At 44.5% G+C, this 20,446-nt stretch overlaps 1 protein-coding gene across 4 annotated transcripts in view; it reads left to right on the top strand.

Annotated features, from left to right (window-relative positions):
- LOC133111056 (cadherin-13-like) overlaps positions 1 to 17,052 on the top strand; it is a 52,334-nt gene extending 35,282 nt beyond the window's left edge. For 2 of the 4 annotated variants that reach the window (XM_061221214.1, XM_061221217.1), the window contains exons 8-14: positions 266 to 406; positions 7,311 to 7,493; positions 8,206 to 8,456; positions 11,228 to 11,370; positions 12,223 to 12,450; positions 14,475 to 14,715; positions 16,400 to 17,052. In XM_061221214.1, the coding sequence (XP_061077198.1) occupies positions 266 to 406; positions 7,311 to 7,493; positions 8,206 to 8,456; positions 11,228 to 11,370; positions 12,223 to 12,450; positions 14,475 to 14,707 (1,179 nt within the window). In that variant the 3' untranslated portion in view covers positions 14,708 to 14,715; positions 16,400 to 17,052. Of the gene's footprint in view, positions 1 to 265; positions 407 to 7,310; positions 7,494 to 8,205; positions 8,457 to 11,227; positions 11,371 to 12,222; positions 12,451 to 14,474; positions 14,717 to 16,399 lie in introns of all 4 variants that reach the window. The other 2 variants (XM_061221216.1, XM_061221215.1) reach the window with 2 other exon arrangements.
- The last annotated feature ends 3,394 nt before the right edge of the window (positions 17,053 to 20,446 follow it).

Consider the following 20,446-nt stretch of genomic DNA (forward strand, 5'->3'; position numbering starts at 1 on the left):
TTGTACGTCGCTCTGGATAAGAGTGTCTGCCAAATGCCATTAATGTAATGTAAATGCATCAGTGTAAAGCAAGTTGTTAATGTTTAAAAAAGTGATTGATCAGTGTGACAGAAGTAATTAGAGTGTGTAAGATGGTGATTGATCAATGGTAAGAGTTTGAGATGGTAATTGATTGTTGTAACTTTGTAAATTAATGAAATTAGTGTACAACATGGTGATCGGTTAATAATTGAAACTATGGTTGCACATCCTGCTCCAACCCCAGGCCCTGCCCAGCATGCAGTATGAGCTGGAGATTGTTGCCAAGGACATGGCAGGGAGCGACGTGGGGCTCACTGGGACAGCAACTGCCACCATCACCATCGCTGACAAGAATGACCATGCCCCCACATTCACCCAGTTACTGGTGAGAGCCACTCCCTCCCCGCCATTCTACAGAGGACCCAGAGGTGTCCTTACAGGTTAACCCATTAATACACTTACACTAGGAGACATGGCAGATATGTAATGTTTCTGTATTTGTTCTGTATGTTTTCATGTTTATTCTTGTTTATCATTCATTTCTCACGGTTCCTGGTTTATGTTTTCCCATTACAGTTCTCTATTGTCCTCCCCTGATATGTCTACGTCTGAATGTTTATCAGTCTAGTCACTCCCCTGTCTGCGTGCCCCACTATTCGGGTGGTTACGGTAGTTTTTCGGGGTTCAACATTTTTTCTAAACTTGCGATTCTTACTTCCTGCTTTTTCTTGATAGGTAAATGTTGTAAAGCACGATTCTTCCTAACTACTACTAATTTAGGTTTTGTACAGTACTAATCCGATTAATACACTTACTGTCTGTCTAACTAACTAACTAACAATCACTTTTATTGGGTAGTTTAGAAATATTCACGTAACTAACTCACTAACGCTATCTCTTAGTATTTCTGCACTGTTCTATAACTCCCTATGCTATCCCTGATTACTCGTTTAGTTTCAGCGAAGTGTTCGCACCTGTCTCTAACTATCACTACGTCTTCTAACTATGCAAATGTCTACTCCCTAATCCGGAGCCGTATGTTTTACATGTTTTGTTTCGTGCATCCAGTCCGCGTTTTCGTCTCCCTCCCGTTATTATGTTATTACCCTATTGTGTTTCCCCACCTGTTGTCCATTTGTTTAGCCCACCTTTTCCTCTGCCCCGCCTAGATTGTCACCTTCCCTCTTGTATTTAAACCTCAGTCTCAGTATGCTTCGTTGTCAGAACGTTGATCTTGATAAGTGCCGATTGTTTGTAAACCTTGTTATAGAGATTCTTGAAAGACACCCCTTTGCCTTGACTTCGACTTTGCTTTTGCCCTGCTGTACCTTCGCCCTGTGATTTTCTGGATTTTGACCTCTCGCTTGTTTTTTCGACCATTCTTTTGCTTTTCGTTTTTGGCTGTGTTTTGGATCTCTTGGCTTGTGACTACTGGACATTAAAACTACTCTTTTGGATTATCCTGTGGTCTGCGTCTGGGTTCCCTGCACCGTACATAACAGTACGTTCTGACCACGATGAACCCAGCAGACCAGTCCCAGCTGCAGTCCGTGCTGGGGAACCACGGAGCTGCATTGGGACACCAGCAGCAGCAGTTGGACTCGTTTGCCCAACAGCTGCGGGCAGTATCTGACTGTTTGGCTAACCTGACCGTGGCCCTCCAGACTGCCAACCCCAATTTCGGCACTCCACCCCTCAGCGCTGCGGCTGCTCCCACTGCACCACCTGCTCCAGTGCGTGAACCTCGTCTTCCACCTCCCGAGAAGTACGCCGGAGAACCGGGAGAATGCCGGGCTTTCATCACACAGTGTCAGCTCATCTTCCAGCTGCAGCCGTCTACCTTCCCCTCTGAGCAATCCCGAGTGGCCTACATCATCACGCAACTCACGGGACGCGCCAAGAAGTGGGGAACGTCCGCCTGGGAGGCTGGATTACCCTGCATCCAGACCTCAGGGCTATTCATGGAGGAGATGAAGCGGATTTTCGACCGGTCAAGGCATGGTCGCGAAGCAGCGCGCGAGATTCTGCACATGCGTCAGGGAGAACGCAGTGTGTCGGACTTTGCCATTGATTTTCAGACCATGGCGACATCTTGTGGCTGGGCTAGCCAAGCCCTGTATGACACCTTCCTGAACAGCCTGGCGGAACGAGTCAAGGATGAATTTCTGACCCGGGAACTCATCGCGTTGGCCATCCGGGTGGACTCTCGCCTACGCGATCGCCGCCGTTTCCAGAGTCCGACATCCTGATTCACTCCAAGTCCAGGGAGGAACACATCCAACACGTTCGTCAGGTTCTCCAGCGCCTGCTAGAGAACCGTCTGTTTGTTAAACCGGAGAAATGCGTCTTCCACGTCTCCACCACCTCGTTCCTGGGATACATCATTTCGACCGGCAACATCCGCATGGACCCCAAGAAGGTCACAGCAGTGGTCGAGTGGCCTCAACCCACTGGTCGCAAGGACCTGCAACGCTTCCTGGGGTTTGCTAACTTTTACCGCCAATTTATCCGGAACTACAGCACCACTGCTGCTCCTCTTACTGCCCTCACGTCCAGCAGGTGTATTTTCCAGTGGAACGAGAAGGCCAATCAGGCGTTTAAGAGTCTGAAGGACCGATTCACCACAGCCCCTATCCTGATCCATCCCGACCCAACAAGGCAATTTATCGTTGAGGTGGATGCCTCGAACATCGGGGTAGGGGCGGTCCTGTCACAGCGTTCCAGCAAGGACAACAAGGTTCACCCCTGTGCGTTCTTCTCTCGCCGGCTATCTACCACTGAGGAGAACTACGACATCGGCAACCGTGAACTCCTGGCGGTGAAACTAGCCTTGGAGGAGTGGAGGCACTGGCTGGAGGGAGCTCAGGTCCCCTTCTTGGTGTGGACCGACCACAAGAACCTGGAATACCTGCAAACTGCCAAGAGGCTCAACTCTCGCCAGGCCCGATGGGCATTATTCTTCTCAAGGTTTAATTTCACCCTTGCCTACCGTCCAGGATCTAAAAACGTCAAGCCCGATGCCCTATCCAGACGATTCGAACCCTCCAGCAAGGAGGAGAGGCCGGACACCATCCTTCCCACGGACTGCTTCATCAACGCGGTACAGTTAGAGATCGAGGACATTGTCCGCACGGCCCAGAATGGTGAAGCAGGCCCGAGTAACTGTCCGGTTGACCGCCTATATGTACCTCCAGCAGGATGCAGGTTTTACAATGGGGACACTCTTCTCTCCTCTCATGCCACCCTGGGATCTCACGTACCACTACTTTCATCCAAAGAAGATTCTGGTGGTCAGGCCTCAAGAAGGATGTGCTGGACGTTTCTGCCTGCTCGGTCTGTGCCCGAGGTAAACCATCTCACTCATCCCCATCAGGTCTGTTACAACCCCTTCCCATCCCTCACCGCCCTTGGTCTCACATAGCACTAGATTTTGTCACTGGGTTGCCCCCCTCCAACACTTTCACCACCATACTCACTATAGTAGATAGATTCTCCAAAGCTGTGCATTTTGTTCCCCTCACCAAACTCCCCTCAGCTAAAGAGACAGCCAACTTACTTACCCAACATGTCATCCGTCTTCACGGCATTCCCTCCAACATTGTCACCGCTAGAGGTCCCCAATTCACGGCACGTTTTTGGAAAGCTTTCTGTACACTCATTGGTTCTTCATCCAGTTTATCTTCAGGTTTTCACCCTCAGACCAACGGTCAGACCGAGCGGGCCAACCAGGTGATCAAGACGGTGCTTAAGTGCCTTTGTGAGCGTAACGCTGCTTCGTGGAGTGAGATGTTGCCCTGGGCCGAATACGCCATTAACTCCCACACCTCCTCTGCTTCTAAGTTTTCTCCTTTTGAGTGCTGCCTAGGTTATCAACCCCCGTTGTTCCCTGCCCAAGAGGAGGAGGTGGGAGTCCCGTCGGCTGAAGCCTTCATCCGGCGCTGCATCAGGACCTGGAAAGCTACCCGCATCATCCTGCAGCGCGCCAGTACCCGGATGAAGGCAACAGCCGACCGGCATCGGTCCAAGGCACCCATCTACCGTATTGGACAAAAGGTTTTCCTGACCACCAGAGACATCCCTGTACGTGTCGAGACACGTAAGCTGGCGCCCAGATACATTGGCCCCTTTCCCATCACCAAGATCCTCAGTCCCACAGCAGTGCGACTCAGACTTCCATCCACCATGCGCCGGATTCACCCTACATTCCACGTTTCCAGAATCAAGCCGGCTGTTACCCACCCTCTCTGTCCCACCCCTGAACCCCCCCCTCCCCCCCGACTTATCGATGGAGGCGAAGCCTACACCGTTCGGCGACTTATGGACGTTCGCCGTCGGGGTAGGGGCCTTCAGTACCTGGTCGACTGGGAGGGCTATGGCCCCGAGGACAGAAGCTGGATACTATCCAGATTTGTTCTGGACAAGGACTTATTGAGAGACTTTCACCGTACTCATCCGGTGCCACCTGTTAAAACGCCAAGAGGCGTTTCTTAGGGGGGGGGGGGGGGGTACTGTAATGTTTCTGTATTTGTTCTGTATGTTTTCATGTTTATTCTTGTTTATCATTCATTTCTCACAGTACCTGGTTTATGTTTTCCCATTACAGTTCTCTATTGGCCTCCCCTGTTATTTCTATGTCTGAATGTTTATCAGTCTAGTCACTCCCCTGTCTGCGTGCCCCACTATTCGGGTGGTTACGGTAGTTTTTCGGGGTTCAACATTTTTTCTAAACTCGCGATTCTTACTTCCTGCTTTTTCTTGATAGTTAAATGTTGTAAAGCACGATTCTTACTAACTAATCTAGGTTTTGTACAGTACTAATCCGATTAATACACTTACTGTCTGTCTAACTAACAATCACTTTTATTGGGTAGTTTAGAAATATTCACGTAACTAACTCACTAACGCTATCTCTTAGTATTTCTGCACTGTTCTATAACTCCGCCTCCCTATGCTATCCCTGATTACTCGTTTAGTTTCAGCGAAGTGTTCGCACCTGTCTCTAACTATCACTACGTCTTCTAACTATGCAAATGTCTACTCCCTAATCCGGAGCCGTATGTTTTGTTTCGTGCATCCAGTCCGCGTTTTCGTCTCCCTCCCGTTATTATGTTATTACCTTATTGTGTTTCCCCACCTGTTGTCCATTTGTTTAGCCCACCTTTTCCTCTGCCCCTCCTAGATTGTCACCTTCCCTCTTGTATTTAAACCTCAGTCTCAGTATGCTTCGTTGTCAGAACGTTGATCTTGATAAGTGCCGATTGTTTGTAAACCTTGTTATAGAGATTCTTGAAAGACACCCCTTTGCCTTGACTTCGACTTTGCTTTTGCCCTGCTGTACCTTCGCCCTGTGATTTTCTGGATTTTGACCTCTCGCTTGTTTTTTCGACCATTCTTTTGCTTTTCGTTTTTGGCTGTGTTTTGGATCTCTTGGCTTGTGACTACTGGACATTAAAACTACTCTTTTGGATTATCCTGTGGTCTGCGTCTGGGTTCCCTGCACCGTACATAACAAGATATGTAGATACATTTCCAAAGGAAGCAGCAGGGCTATTTTGAAACTGCCCTGTTAGTGCACTTACAGAAGGGCAACGCATAGCATAGAGGAAGTTCTTATTTTGTAACTGTTCGTGTGAAGACTGTGGGTTTATCTCAGCCTGAGTTGGGTTGAGGTATTTTAGACATTGCTTACCGGCTGTTTCCATTGTGTCAATTTTATCTGCCCCTATTGCTGAGATTGACTGTGTCCGTTTTAATTTGAACCATTTCTTGTGCATCTAGATCAGGAGATCTGTTATTAGCCCAGGCATTTGCATGAGCTGTCATTTTTAACCGCATTCCATGATATAAACAGCAACTTATAAATGTTTGTGAATATTGTCTTGTAGCATTTTACTGTGGTCTAATTTATGAGTTAATCGGTCATGGTGCATATGTGACGCGACACAGATCCGCACAGCCATTGGGCCCTTGAGCAAGGCCCGTAACCCTGCATTGCTCCAGGGGAGGATTGTCTCCTGCTTAGTCTAATCAACTGTATGTCGCTCTGCATAAGAGCGTCTGCCAAATGCTATTAATGTAATGTAATGTGTGTATGGCTAATTAGCTGATTGAGCCAGGGTAACTGGTGGCAGCAAAATCCTGAAAACACACTGGCCCTCTTGGCCTGGAGTTGCTCATCCCTGCTTTAGATGCTGATGAAGGTCTGTGACGGAAATGTTGTTTGCCTTGAATTCCTAACATTTTGGTAAAGTTGCATTTTTGCTTTAGCCTCATTTTTGCTTTAGACGCCCAGAAGCAGACAGCCTGCTGCTCTTCCTGGGAGAAGGGAGGGAGTGGGAGGCGTTAGCTGCGCAGCATGCCAAAGCAAAAACTTTAAATATAGTGCACAATAAATATACAATATTTATCGTATTTTATTGATTTGACCTTTTCCCTCTTCCATTTAAATGTTCAAAATCATTTCCATGTTTTTGCAACATGTATTATCCCAGTGGAATTATGCACTTTTTAGTAAATGGGAAAATAAGGGTGAAATACACATACACTCACCGAGCACTTTATTAGGTATTTATTTGATTTATTTTTTAGACTTCTACTGCTTTAGCCTATCTATTTAGAGTTATGATGCGTTGTGTGTTCAAAGATGCTCTTCTGCATACCACTGATGTAATGTTTGGTTCTTTTTTATTACTGTCAAGGCATTTTTGTCTGCTGAACTACTGCTCACTGGATTTTCTTTAGTTTTTTTCAGCATACTTTGCAAACTGTAGACTAGTGTGCGTGAAAATCCCAGGAGATCAGCAGTTTCTGTCTGCCACCAACAATCATTCCATGGTCAAAGTCACTGAGTGAACATTAACTGAAGCTCCTGCCACACAATTGGCTGATTAGATAATCGCATGAATAAGTAGGTGTAATAAAGTAAAAATGTTCCTAATAAAGTGCGTGTAAATTCAAATAAATTTAAAACAGAACAGACTGAATGTACCAAAAACAGCCTTTCTTTGAGGATGTGTGGGTTCAATAGGAGCATATGGCTTCTGTTTCTGTATGGCCCACGCACAAACAAGGCAATATCCTGTATCGCTGGCACAGCATCTTTCTGCAGGCAGCGTAATAACGCTGCCTCCACCTCCACTGCTTTGGAGAAGTGTCTCATGGGATGACATGTTCTGTCATTGTGAGCCGGATTTGTGAAGCAAAAGGGAATTAAGCTGGCCTGTGGATGTGTTTTAACCATATAGCCACACCCCTGCACATTCATCTACCCATCTTCGTTTTGCCTGCAGTTCCAGGTGACAGTGAAGGAGAGCTGGAGGGGGTTGATTGTGAATTTGACGGTGGAAGACCAGGATGAGTTTGGCACCAGGGCGTGGCGGGCCATATACTCCATACTAGGCGGGGAATCAGGCCACAGGTTTGAGGTCCACACCAACCCGGACAACAACCATGGACTGCTGTCTGTGGTGGAGGTATGGTGAAGCCTTGCCTATCAGAGCGACGTAGACATTGTTCTGACCAATCAGTAGTGAGCTCTTTGGAACCTCACATAAACGCAACCAATAGGAGACAGCTTTCAGTGGTCATCTCGATCACAATTGTATGTGAAGCTTCCACTATCATTGTAAAATCATATTGTATGTCTCTTTGCTCTTTATCCTGCTTTCATTTCCGTTGTAGTGTCCTTGGGTTTCTCGAAAGGATATAAACTGCTTAATTTTTATAAATTTTATGCCACCCTATATGACTCTGCCCTCATTATGACATATTTTTCACTGCTCTCCTGCAACCTATAGAATCAGTAGTAGTTGTTTTCCCACTCATGCACATACTGACTCATTCACACACTATATCCCATCCACATCCACTCACTCTCACTGCTCAAGTGTGCCATTGTAGAATTGAGAAAAGTACCAAAATATATGTATCTGTAAATATGAATATAAATACAGCTGTAAATTCATGTGTGTACACTCACTCACCGCTCATTTATTGCCTCTGTTTAGAGTTTTTTTTTTTTTTTTGTAATTTCAGTGCATTATATTTGTTGCATTGTCTCTCTCAATTTCCATTGTTATTTCAAGGTGCTTTATTGGCATGACATGCACTGTGTTTATATTTGTTTTATTGGCAGGTGTGTACTTGTGCACTTATGTTGTATCGCTCTGTCTCTCTGTCCCTCAGCCCTTGGACTATGAGAGCTCAGTGTTACACAACCTGCTGATTAAGGTGGAAAATGAAGACCCCCTGGTGGCAGACATGGAGAACAGTCCCAGCTCCACGGCGACCGTCTATGTAACTGTCATGGATGTTAACGAGGGTCCGGTGTTTTTCCCTGACCCCATGTCAGTCACCAGGCGCGAGAACATCCCCGTCAGCAGCACTGTGGCAACGCTCAATGCCACTGACCCCGACCTCCAGGTACAGAGCATCAGGTGGGTGTTGTCATCAACCTGTGCCTGACCCAGGGCTGAGGGATCAACTCATTCACTCACACTCATTCACTCACACTCACTCATTCACTCAGTCACTCATTCACTCTCACTCACTCATTCACTCAGTCACACTCATTCACTCTCACTCACTCATTCACTCAGTCACACTCATTAACTCTCACTCACTCATTCACTCAGCGTTCACTATGAGTCTGCTCCTTTTCAAATGTTTCTTCAATCAGAACTTTTGCTTGAACTGTGGTCCTGTAGTCTGCCCCTCCCTCATCTGTCTCTCTCTCCCTCCCTCCCTCCCTACCTCCTGTATTAATTCAGACCACACTGAAGTTATTCTGATTCTTTAATGTTCTCTGTGTTTAAGTCTCAGATTCTGAACGGCTGTGTTTTGTGAACAGATTGACAGCAGATAAAAGAGTGAGAACAGTGTCTGTTTGGCTTTTATTTCTTCAGCTCCATTCATTTCTCACTACCTGTAGTCCTTTCCTTTGTGTGTGTGTGTGTGTGTGTGTGTGTGTGTGTGTGTGAAAGAATGTGTGTGATTGTGAATACGTGTCTGTGTATCGGTGTGTGACAGAGAACATGTGTGAGTATGACTGCGAGCAATAGGGCGATGCACAGGTTTCACTATTTTCCATGCTTTTCAAACTACTGCCTGACTCGGGGGACAGCTATTATGTTCGAAAGATTTTTATGTAAATGCACCTGGTCTGATGACCTCAGCAGGGTAATGGCATTATTGTCAAATTGATGATTATAAGTTCATGAGCAATTTCTCTTGGTAATGCAGTACTTGCAAAGTACAGCAAACTTGTTCAGTAAAATATGCAGCATGACAATTGCCCAGCATTTTCTGTTACTGTGTTCTGAGCAATGGGGCAGCCAATCTAGACCTGGCTGAAGTGCTTGACTACATTACATTATATTACATTAATCTTATCCAGAGCAACATACAGTTGATTAGACTAAGCAGGAGACAATCCTCCCCTGGAGCAATGCAGGGTTAAGGGCCTTGCTCCGCTGTGCGGATCTTATTGTGGCCACACCGGGATTCAAACCACCGACCTTGTGGGTCCCAGTCATCTACCTTAACCACTACGCTACAGGCTGCCCTGACTAGGCTCTGGAAGGTTCAACCCCCAGTGTAGCCACAATAAGATCTGTTGGGCCCTTGAGCAAGGCCACATTGCTCCAGGGATGATTGGCCCCTGCTTAGTGTCATCGACTATAAGTCAGTTTGGATAAAAGTGTCAGCTAAATAGCTGTAATGCAATGGAATTGGGCCCCTTATCAAATTTGCACCATTCAAAAACTGAAAATGAAAAAAAGAAAATATAATCATAATGTAATCATAACTAAGAAAAACAGGAACTGATGGTGTATTCCCCCAATAATTCTGTGAATAGTATACAGACACTGTTGTGTATTGAGCAGGCCTGGTTAAATGTTTGTGTGACTCAAGGCAAACAGAAAACTACAGTACTGTTTATAGATGTCTTTCTCCTTTCTGTTTGTGTAATATTTTCACATTTGCATTTGTAATATCTCCCCGTGAGTGGGTTTGGGCATTTATCCGGCCCCCCGATACTTTGCGAGAAGTGAACAGGATGGCTTTATAGCTACAGCGATTCAGGGCCTCAGTTTAATAGTGTTTAAAAGTGTTTACAGCAGTCTGGCTTCGGTAACTACGGGCATATTAGAAATACAAGATTTAAGTGACATGTCTGATTATAGCAGCCAGGTGCCTGCAGGTACGGCTGTCAGTCAGGACAAATTATGAAGCATTTTATGTGTTTCATTATACGTTCTCTCACATTTATTTGTGTGTTTATCATTCTTTAACTTTTATTATGCTGCTAGTTAGATTGCTCCATTTGCTTTACTTTTATGTTCTTTGTAGCACTTTTTTCTGGTTGTAAAAAGGTGGTTTACAAATCAAGTTATGTGTATTGAATGATTATGATTGTAATAATAATAATAATTATTATTATTATTATATAATTCCCCTATTCATGAAGAGACAGACAAGATGTTCAGAATAGAAAGCTGGAACATTGAATTAGACACCTGCTCAGAGCGACTTGGGTGTGTGACAAAATGTGTGACAAAAATAGACACAAGGTGTGACTCTCTTTAGCACAATTAACACGGTATGCTTACACTAATTCACCCTGGGGGAGGGAGAAGGGGGGAGGGAGATATTGCCACCTGACTGATTGATTTTGAGACACTATTGTTGAAAGACATCTGAGGACCCTGCTGTAAAATCCAGCTATGTGACCTTGAACAGCTTGAAAAATGAACTGGTCAAGCTGGTCATGAACTTGTCTAGCTGGGTATGAACTGGACAACCAGCATGGCCAAGCTGGTCTAGCTGGGTATGAGCTGGTCAACCAGCTAGTGCTGGTAGCTTGTCTGAGCTGTTTGAAAACATAGCTTGAACTGGTCAAGCCATGGCAAGCAGGGAGCTGGTCTGAACTTGTCAACCAGCTAAACCATGTCGAGCTGGGAGATGGTCTGAACTGGTCAACCAGCTAAACCATGTCGAGCTGGGAGATGGTCTGAACTTGTCAACCAGCTACCAGCTGTTTTAAAACCTAGCTTGAGCTGTTTTGTTTTCAGCCTGGGGCTCAACCAGAATTATTGATTAGTACCTGGCTGTTGATTACTGATCTTACATTAAGCAGTGACTACTGTAGTATCTATCTGGCTGTTGATCACTGATGTATTCATAAGTAACTGGCTTCTTCTCCTAGGTTTGCTGTTCTGAGTGATCCAGCCTGCTGGCTGAGCGTTGACCCAGTCACAGGGATGGTCAGCACCACTGCCATCTTGGATCGTGAATCGCCTTTCGTCCATGACAACACATACAGGGCAGTGTTCACTGCAGTAGATGATGGTGAGATACAAAAGAGTAATATCCTTATTCCTTGTCATGTCCACATTTTATACCGTCTGAGTTACACAAGAATTTGAAACTATGAACTATGCATGACAATAAAAAAAACAACACATACACATACTGTAGTGGATTAAGCATTTAGCCAGGACACAGGGATTTTTTTTGTGATAAGTGAGTGACATTACAGAGTAATGATCACAAGTGATTGCATTGGGTTCAACGCAAGACTTTGATATCCGCAAGTTTTCATCATCTCCAAAGACGATCATAAAATGAGGTGATTCCTTTCCTTAATTCTACAGACTGCTGCACATTCTGTGACCGTTTATTTTTAAGATATCATCAGTCACACTCTGCAAGGTCTAAGCATGCAGGGTTTTATTAAAATGTAGGCAGTTATGTCTCTGGTGTTATGGTTATAAATGTGACACTCTTCTTTGATCTGTGTTCATTTAGTAATTACATTCAGTCTCTGTGTCATCAGCTTTGTAAACTGGTTAATGGTGTAGATATAGCGATATAACAAGAGGGCAGAATGTCAGAGTTGTGTTGATAGAGTAGAGCAGGCATATAGATAGTGTGCAGAGTGATACAGGGCATAGAAGCTTCTGTTTCTTGTTAGATATGCAAACTTGGGGAGATGTGTGATGCAGACCTGGGTCAAATACTTAATTGTTTTGGATTCAAATCGAGGTCTGCAGTAACTGGTTTGTATTAGAGGTCTGCAGTGGCTGGTTTGTATTAGAGGTCTGCAGTGGCTGGTTTGTGTTAGAGGTCTGCAGTGACTGGTTTAAGTCAGAGGTGTGCAGCGAATGCTTGAGCCCACAGGTGTGTTGTGGTTCCACACAGGTAGCCCCCCTGCAACAGGGACTGGGACGCTGGTCATCATGCTGGAGGATGAGAACGATAACGCCCCTGACATTTACCCGCCCGTGGCTCGCGTTTGTGAGGATGACCTCAGCGTGCTGGTCCTGGGAGGGCAGGACAGAGACATCGACCCCAATGGCGCCCCCTTCAGCATTCAGCTGGGAAAACAGCCTGGACTGGAGACTATGTGGAATATCACAAGCATCAACGGTATGTACACACACAAGTGTGCACACACACACACGCACACATGCACACACACAGACACATTTTGGTCATTTAAGAGATGGTTTTGAAGCAATCAAAGCATCAAATCCATAAATATAAAAATGTAGCACAGTCCTAAACAAAAACTATAGTCATAGTAAGCTGCTATTTATAAAACATTTTTAAAGGGTACACACTCACACACACACGGCAGGTTGCCTTATCGGGTTTTGCAGGTGTACAGTAGATGATGGGCATTGCGTTCCGAAGCTGTACATGGTGGGTTGTTGTAAGGGGGCAGGATCGGAGGTCGGAGGTCCAAACACACACACTTTTAAACAAAGCATGTGGAAGAAAGGCGCAGTAACCTCAACAATCTAATCCTTGGTGTAGACCGTCTAACATTTGTGCACCAAAATAAAACGTGACTGAAGATGTGAGACTATCCTCATTACCCTAAACTGACGGAGAATTGCTACGTGTTTAGCTCCCATAGACTCCGTCATAATAGGTAATAAAGAATAGCCAGTCACACCTCACATAATGCACAAATGAAGATAAAATAACGTGCTATGATGAATGCAACAAACAAGCCCCGATTCAAAGAGAAACAGGGCTTAAGTAGACAGGCACGTAGCTATCCTTGGCCACGCGGCAGGCAATTATAATCCTTCATCAGCACGAGGGCATTGATTATCTAATCGCTATTCATTGCCAAATTGGAATTAATTACCAAGATAGGCTATAATGCGACAATGGCGCAATCTAGTGGTGCAAAAAGGTAATGTCTGGAAAAGCTAGCCGGATCCCTACCAGAATCATGACAGTTGTGGTGCTGGGTGAAAATGGTGAATTGCAACCTTACTGCTGAACAGTTGTGGTGGGTTACCATTCTGCTGGTGTCGATGGCTGGTTTGGGTTTTCGTGGTGATGATGGGTTGGGGTTTTGTGGCTCTACAGGTGTGTACAGTGGAGGGTTGCCATGTTGGGCATAATGGCCAGTTATGGTACTTTGGCTCTGTGCAAAACACCATCTATTTTTCTCACCTCCATTTGTAAAGCTGTGCTCTTTCTTTGACCATGCTAATTATCTCTGAATTTATTCACAGCTAAGGTGTTAGAAACAGAAGTTATAATTTGATAGCCAAAGCTGCATACATTTGCATACATTAGCATAATTAGACATGAAATGAAATTGTGTTCCCTCTTTATTCTTTAAGGCATGTTTCCTAGCACTATATTTCCCTGGTATTACTGGTGCTGCTTAAAATATGTTTTATTGCGTAATGTCATTATTAATATAATTAATTGGAGCAGCAATAATTAGAGGGAGGGACTTGGCAGGGTTAGTAGATCGCCGCACAAAAACAAGCACCCTGAGCGCCTCGGAATCACGGTCATGACTTGTGAGAAGAGACGGCTTGAAGAAGGCGTGTCACTCCTGCTGGCTGCTGATGGGGTGTGGGCAGTGTATCTAATACTGGCTCTAATTGAATCAGACGGGGTCCAATTGGCTACCAAATTGGGAGAAAAAGGAAAAAAAATTAATAAATAGGATACATGTAGCAAAACAGATAGCCAAGAGAAACATCAGTTCTTGTCTCACATTTCCAAAAAGGCACCAGGATGAGCCTTTTGGAATAGTGTTCTATGGACAGATGAGGAACTTTTTGGATGACTCTGGTCTCTTCATGTTTGGCATGAAGCAAATACAGCATTCCGCAATAAGAACATAATACCAAGAGTCAAACATGGTGGTGGTCAAAATTCTTCGGAAAAATTGAAGCGTCCATGAAAGTGTCCATGAATTGAAGTGAAAGAGTAATGGGTTGCTATTGCTACTAAAGGTGGCGCAACCAATTAGGTATAAGACGGTGATTACTTTTTCAAATAGATTATATGGGTGTTTAACCGTATAACCATTAGTCGGGAGGGGGGGGGGGGTACTTTTTCGTGACCGTGTGTGTGCGTGCATGCAGGCCAGCGTCCTCTCTGTCCTCACCGGGTGTTGCGATTGTGATCGACAGGTACGCACTCCCAGGTGACCCTGCTGCATCGGTTGCGTAGGGCCAATTACCTCCTGCCCCTGCAGGTGACGGACTCCGGGGCTCCGCCCCTCTCCCAGAGCGCACAGGTTACGATTCAGGTGTGCACCTGCAGGGGGGGCAGTATGCACTGCAGCGGGGCTGACTCCGCCCGCCCAGACCCGCTCACGCTTAGCCTGGTCCTGCTCACCGCTGTCACCGTTCTGTTACCATGACGCCAATAGGTAAGCATAGCACTGAGCCTACTTCTCCCGTGCGGCAGTCAGCAGGCGTGTGTTGGCAGTATGTTGGCATTGTGGGATACTGAGTTTTTTGGCTCTGGATTATGAGTCAGTGTGGAGCTATAGAAGTGTGTGAGGCCAGACAGCCATAGCCAGTGTTCAAGAGACTTTACTTTGCATCATAGCGTTGTCTGCTGAATGTCAACTTTCATCCAGTGCAACTTCTGTCATATGTTCTCTTGTGTACTCATCTACACAAAGTGCTCTATAAAGTAAAAGTGGAGTAAAATGTTTTGATATTTCACTATTGGATACACCAGAACTTATTGTCTAGCCTTTACAGCAAAGGGTGTAATTATTTCTCTACTTTGACATTACAGAGCACTTCATGTGGATGAGTAACAAAAAAGCCAATTGAAATGTTAATTTGAGCTTTCAACAAAGCACAATTTCAAAAACTCCAAAGGGTTTGGATACTTTCCAAAGGCACTGTACATATATTAAATGTTGCATTATACATTTCCAAACTGTATGGTTGAATACCCCTTCAAGATTGTAGCACTTGTTCAGATTTCCATTTTATTCTTCTGCTTCAATATTATTCTGCTGTTCTATCATAACCAACATACTGAAAGACAATGCCTTTTATTTACCCTTTATTGTACAGTGTCCCCTTACTGTGTAAAGTTTGGCAGGTAGTAAAACAGTCATGCAAATCTTCAATACCCATGTAGTATAGATACAGAAAAATAAGATTTTAAATGAATGTGTTTGTATCCAAACAATAAAGTTAAAATAAATTGGTACAATATTATAGCTTCCTGCTGGTAGCTACACTACATAAATGGCACTACATTATGTGGCAACAACCAGTAATACTAAGACCACCCCTAAAACAAGATAGGATAACATTTTAACAGTTAAATTGTTTAGTAGTTAAAATGAGCACAAAAAAACAAAACAAATAACCATTTAGCTTTTGACTGGTCACTTATGTGACTGGCAGGCAGAAGGATATTTATGTGGGGGGATTGGCTCCATATATTAAGGTATTTCTAGCATTTTAATAAAATTTGACTTCATTGGTGGTCTATAGACATAGCAAAGACATCTTCAGGGCTTAAAGTTCTCAGGCACGGTGATGGATTTCCGGCGTTTCTTGTAATATTCTTGTAAAATAAATAAATAAATGAATAAATAAAAGAGAAAACGCAACAACCACTCCCCGGCCAAGTCAAGATAATACAACACTCTCTAGCCCCGGGTGAAGCTACCACCAAGGGCCTGCATTTTACCTATGCACTACCAGATCAAAACAGACTCTGATAGAGTACTTTTAACTTAAACTGAACTGAACAAACACTTTCCCAGGCCAATCCAAACCCCAGTCTCATTACCGCAGGAACGCGGGGGGCAGGCTTGGTTTGATTGATTGATCAAGGCTCACTCAGTAATTTACACATAACTTTAGGTGGACAGCAACTGCGTCCTCAGGAGACCATAGTACTCATAGTTTTTAACGTCTTGCACTGGCATCTTGGTAACCTTGGCAACAGCTTTGCTTAGCCCAGTGAACTCTATGATGCTGAGCCTTTGGCACTTTTGCAGTTTGTGTCTGATGTGCTGCAGTTAGGCATGGTTTATTTGGCAAAACATTTGATAACTATTCTTTTTGATATCTTAACTGGCGAGTGAGTGAGGAGGTCACCAGGGGGATGAGCTGAACAAGGACTCCAACATATCCATTATCAAAAACAAAGAAGAAGAATGAAGTGTGGAAGATGGAAGATGAACAAAGAAGAAGTGTATGCCCGACACATTTTAAATGTTTTTCCTTTTGAAGTGCTTTTTATCAGGACCGTTGGTGCTATTTTTCTAATAGAATAGGTCTATACTATTGCAACTATCTTGAACCTTTTTGTATCTTAAACCTTTTTTTTGTTACTGAGTGGGCCTTTAAATAAAGTGGAGTAACCTCCTCTACAATCCCACAATGAGAATGACACACATTTTCTTTAACCTGCCTGTGTTTACGATAGTATGTGTGTATTTTGCATATTTGAATGTGTGTGACAGACCCAATTAGTTATAAAAAGGAAAATTATAAATTATTTATAAAAGTTTTGGTTGTGAAGCACTCATTGGGTTTGTTTGAGGTCAACTGATGACAAAGCCAAGGATCTGGGTTCAAAAATGGCAACAGACATGAAGAATTCTGTTTTTGTGTATAACTACAAGATAGTTATTGTGAGTGCAGCAAGCTGACTCACTAGCTTAGGACCTCAAAGTTCTTTTGTACTCGACACAAAACGTCAGAAAATAAAAGTCTTGAATCCGAAGTTCTTCGCTTGTCTGTTTACTTATGAATTACAAATCATATAGTATAAAAACTTAGGATCTTTACTTTTCTTATACACCAACTGTGTAGTTCTGTGTAGTTCTGTGTAGTTTTGCGTAGGTCAAAAGACTGTTGCTCCAAGGTCCAGCGGCTTCTGGCTGTTTCGCGGGGTTTCAATTATTTTATACTAACTCTAACAGCCAATCAAATGACATTATTCTAGATAACACTGGTCTACTGTTTACATTCCAATTTCGAACTCCATATTCAACACAGGTTTTCTCAGGTCTTAGCAAATAAACTCAAAATATTATGACTTCCATAGAAATGGCTTCAACATAACACGGCCCCTAATTGATTAGGCCTTAGCATATCAACTTAAACTTTAAACTGGAGCCATTTACACTCCTTTTAACATTTTCTCAATTCCTTTTAACAAGGATATTCTGCTCTTCACAGGTAAGTATTTGAAGGTAAACATTAACTGGTAAATATTAACAACTAAATACTTTTTACAGACTATTCAAAACTGGTATTTCTATTCTATTCAATATTCAGTCCACTCTGGTAAGTATTTTTAGTCTATTCAAATCTTTCTCTTCATCTTCAGTCTTCTCCCTGCAATAAACAAAGTTTAGTTATGGGTCTTTGAATGATGCTGGTCTTCGTCCTAACTTCAGCCCTTCGGACAACACCTTTGGAGTCGGGCATCACCCTCATGATTCTGCCTAACATCCAGGAGTTTCTTGGCAGGGACGAATCTGCGACGAGGACGACATCTCCAACCTTGAAGCTTCTTTTCTGGCCGATCCATTTTTGTCGTTCTTGCAGGAGTGGTAGGTATTCGTGAGTCCACCTTCGCCAGAACAGATCCGCCATATATTGCATTTGTCTCCAGCACCGGCGGACGTAGACATCATCCTTAGTGAACACAACATGTGGAAAACTAGGCTGTGTTTTCAATGCGAGCAGATGATTCGGCGTCAGCGGCTCGAGGTCATCGGGGTGATCTGTGTTCGTGGTTAAGGGTCTCCCATTGATGATGCTCTCAACTTCGCAAAGGAGAGTATTTAATCCTTCATCTTCTAAGAGCTGTTGCTTCACAACGGAGCTCAGCACTTTTCTCACTGTGCGAATTTGACGCTCCCAGATGCCGCGGTGGTGAGACGCAGCAGGTGGGTTGAAAATCCATTGCACCCCCTTTTTCATCATGACTTCACTGATACGAGACTGATCCAGCTCTGCTAATGCCTCACGCAGCTCTCGTTCAGCGCCGACAAAGTTTGTGCCATTGTCAGAACGAATGATTGACACTTGGCCTCTTCTGGCTTGGAAACGCCGTATGGCATTAATACATGAATCGGTGTCAAGAGAATGGGCTACTTCTCTGACAGTTAAGCATGTGAAGAGCACTCCATAATGCTTGACCTTTGCACGTCCTCTTCTGACCTCGAAAGGTCCAAAATAATCCACACCCGTGTTGGTGAAGGGTGGTTTGTCAGGGAGCAGACGGTCTTGCGGCAGATCTGCCATTTTCTGCTCTCCTGCCTTTGGATGCAGTCCTCTGCAGAGGTTGCACTCTGAAATCACTTTTCTTGCTGCTGCATTGGCTTTTGGTATCCAATACCGTTGTCGTAATATGGCTAAGACGTGGTTCCTACCTCCATGTCCAGACACTTGATGGATGTGGTGGAGAATGAGGTGGGCTATTCTGTGCTGTTTATGTAGAATGGCAGGATGCTTGGCCTCCTCAGGCATCGCTGATCTGTTCAGATGTCCTCCTACTCTGAACACATCATCTTGCAAGTATGGATCCAGTTTGAAGATAGAACTGTTCTTTTTCACACGGGAGCCTCCTGGCTGCAATGCTTGCATCTCCTCCATGTAAGCTTGTCTCTGACTGTATTTAATCAGTTCCATTTCAGCTCTGGATAGATCTTCCACGGTAAGTATTCTTTTTTCCAGGTTCTTCTTGCACATCACTATTTGTTGTTCAACTATGGATCGGCATTTCTCTGGATCATTCTCATTCTGCTGTATGTTCTGCTCAAACTCTTTTCTCTTCTTGCTCAGGTACCGCAACGTCCCTCTCACGCGCAAAATGCAGGCTGCTGCCTTTTTCAACTTATGCCAACTGGAGTAATACTCAACAAGCTGGTTCAGTGGATCCGTGCACTTGTTTGGATTTGTGCATGACACTGCAGCGGATGTCTTCACCTCAACATCATCTTCAGTCAGGTAAGTACACTGTTCAGGTTGTTCTGGCCAGTCAACTTCTTTTGGCAGGAAACTAGGTCCCTGAAACCAGCTCTTACTGTCCATGAAGCTCTGGATGTTCAAACCTCTTGAAGCCTGATCTGCTGGGTTTTGTGAGGTGTTGACATACTTCCACTGAGAAGACGCTGTCGCCTCTCTAATGAAAGAGACACGGTTTGCCACAAACGTCTTGAAGCGAAGAGCATCGTTTTCAATGTACTTTAGTACTGTTGTACTATCTGACCAGAAGACCGACTCCATCAGGGGAACTTCAAGTTCTTCTTTCAGCAACCGGTCGATCTTGACTGCAACCGTCGCTGCTGTCAACTCCATTCTCGGGATAGTGATCTGTTTGAGTGGAGCGACTCTGGACTTTCCCATTAAGAATGATACATGTTTCTCACCCTGGTCATTTGTCAGCACGAGATACAACACAACACTATATCCATCTTGGCTGGCGTCTTGAGAAATTGTGGATTTGAGCAGCCTTTGTGGGCCCAAATGCAGGGGGTTTGAAACATCTGTTCAGACTGAGTTCTGAAAGCTTGTCTAAGTCTGTCAGCCACTTCATCCATGTCCGGCATGGCCTTTCATGGATCTCTTCATCCCAACCTTTCTTTTCTTGGCAGAGATCTCTTAAAATTAGCATAACAGGTAGGAGGAGTGGTGCCAAAAAGCCCATAGGGTCATACACCAAACTAATAACAGATAAAATGCCCTGTCTTGTGCATGGCTTGTCCGGCAGGTGTATCTTGAACCTGAAGCTGTCAGAACTTTGTGCACCACTGCACGCCTAATGCTTGTTCCACTGGTAACTCATTATGCTCCAGATCGAGATCTTTGACTTCAGCTGCTCGTTCGTGGTCAGGAATGGAGCCCAGCAGGGATCTGCTGTTGCTGACCCACTTGGTCAAATGGAAACCACCACTGGCACACAACGTCATCAGCTCCCTCACAAGAGCGACGGCTTTGTCTTCTGTGGCTACCGACTTCAAACAGTCGTCCACATAGAAGTTCTTGAGGACTGTCTGTGTGGCTTATGGGGTGCTCTTTGAAGCTGTATCTTCTGCTGTCCTTCTCAGTGCATAAGCCGCACAACTAGGGGATGATGTAGCACCGAACAGATGCACACACATTCG

This window comes from Conger conger, chromosome 15, assembly GCF_963514075.1.
Source record: "Conger conger chromosome 15, fConCon1.1, whole genome shotgun sequence".
NCBI lineage: Eukaryota > Metazoa > Chordata > Actinopteri > Anguilliformes > Congridae > Conger > Conger conger.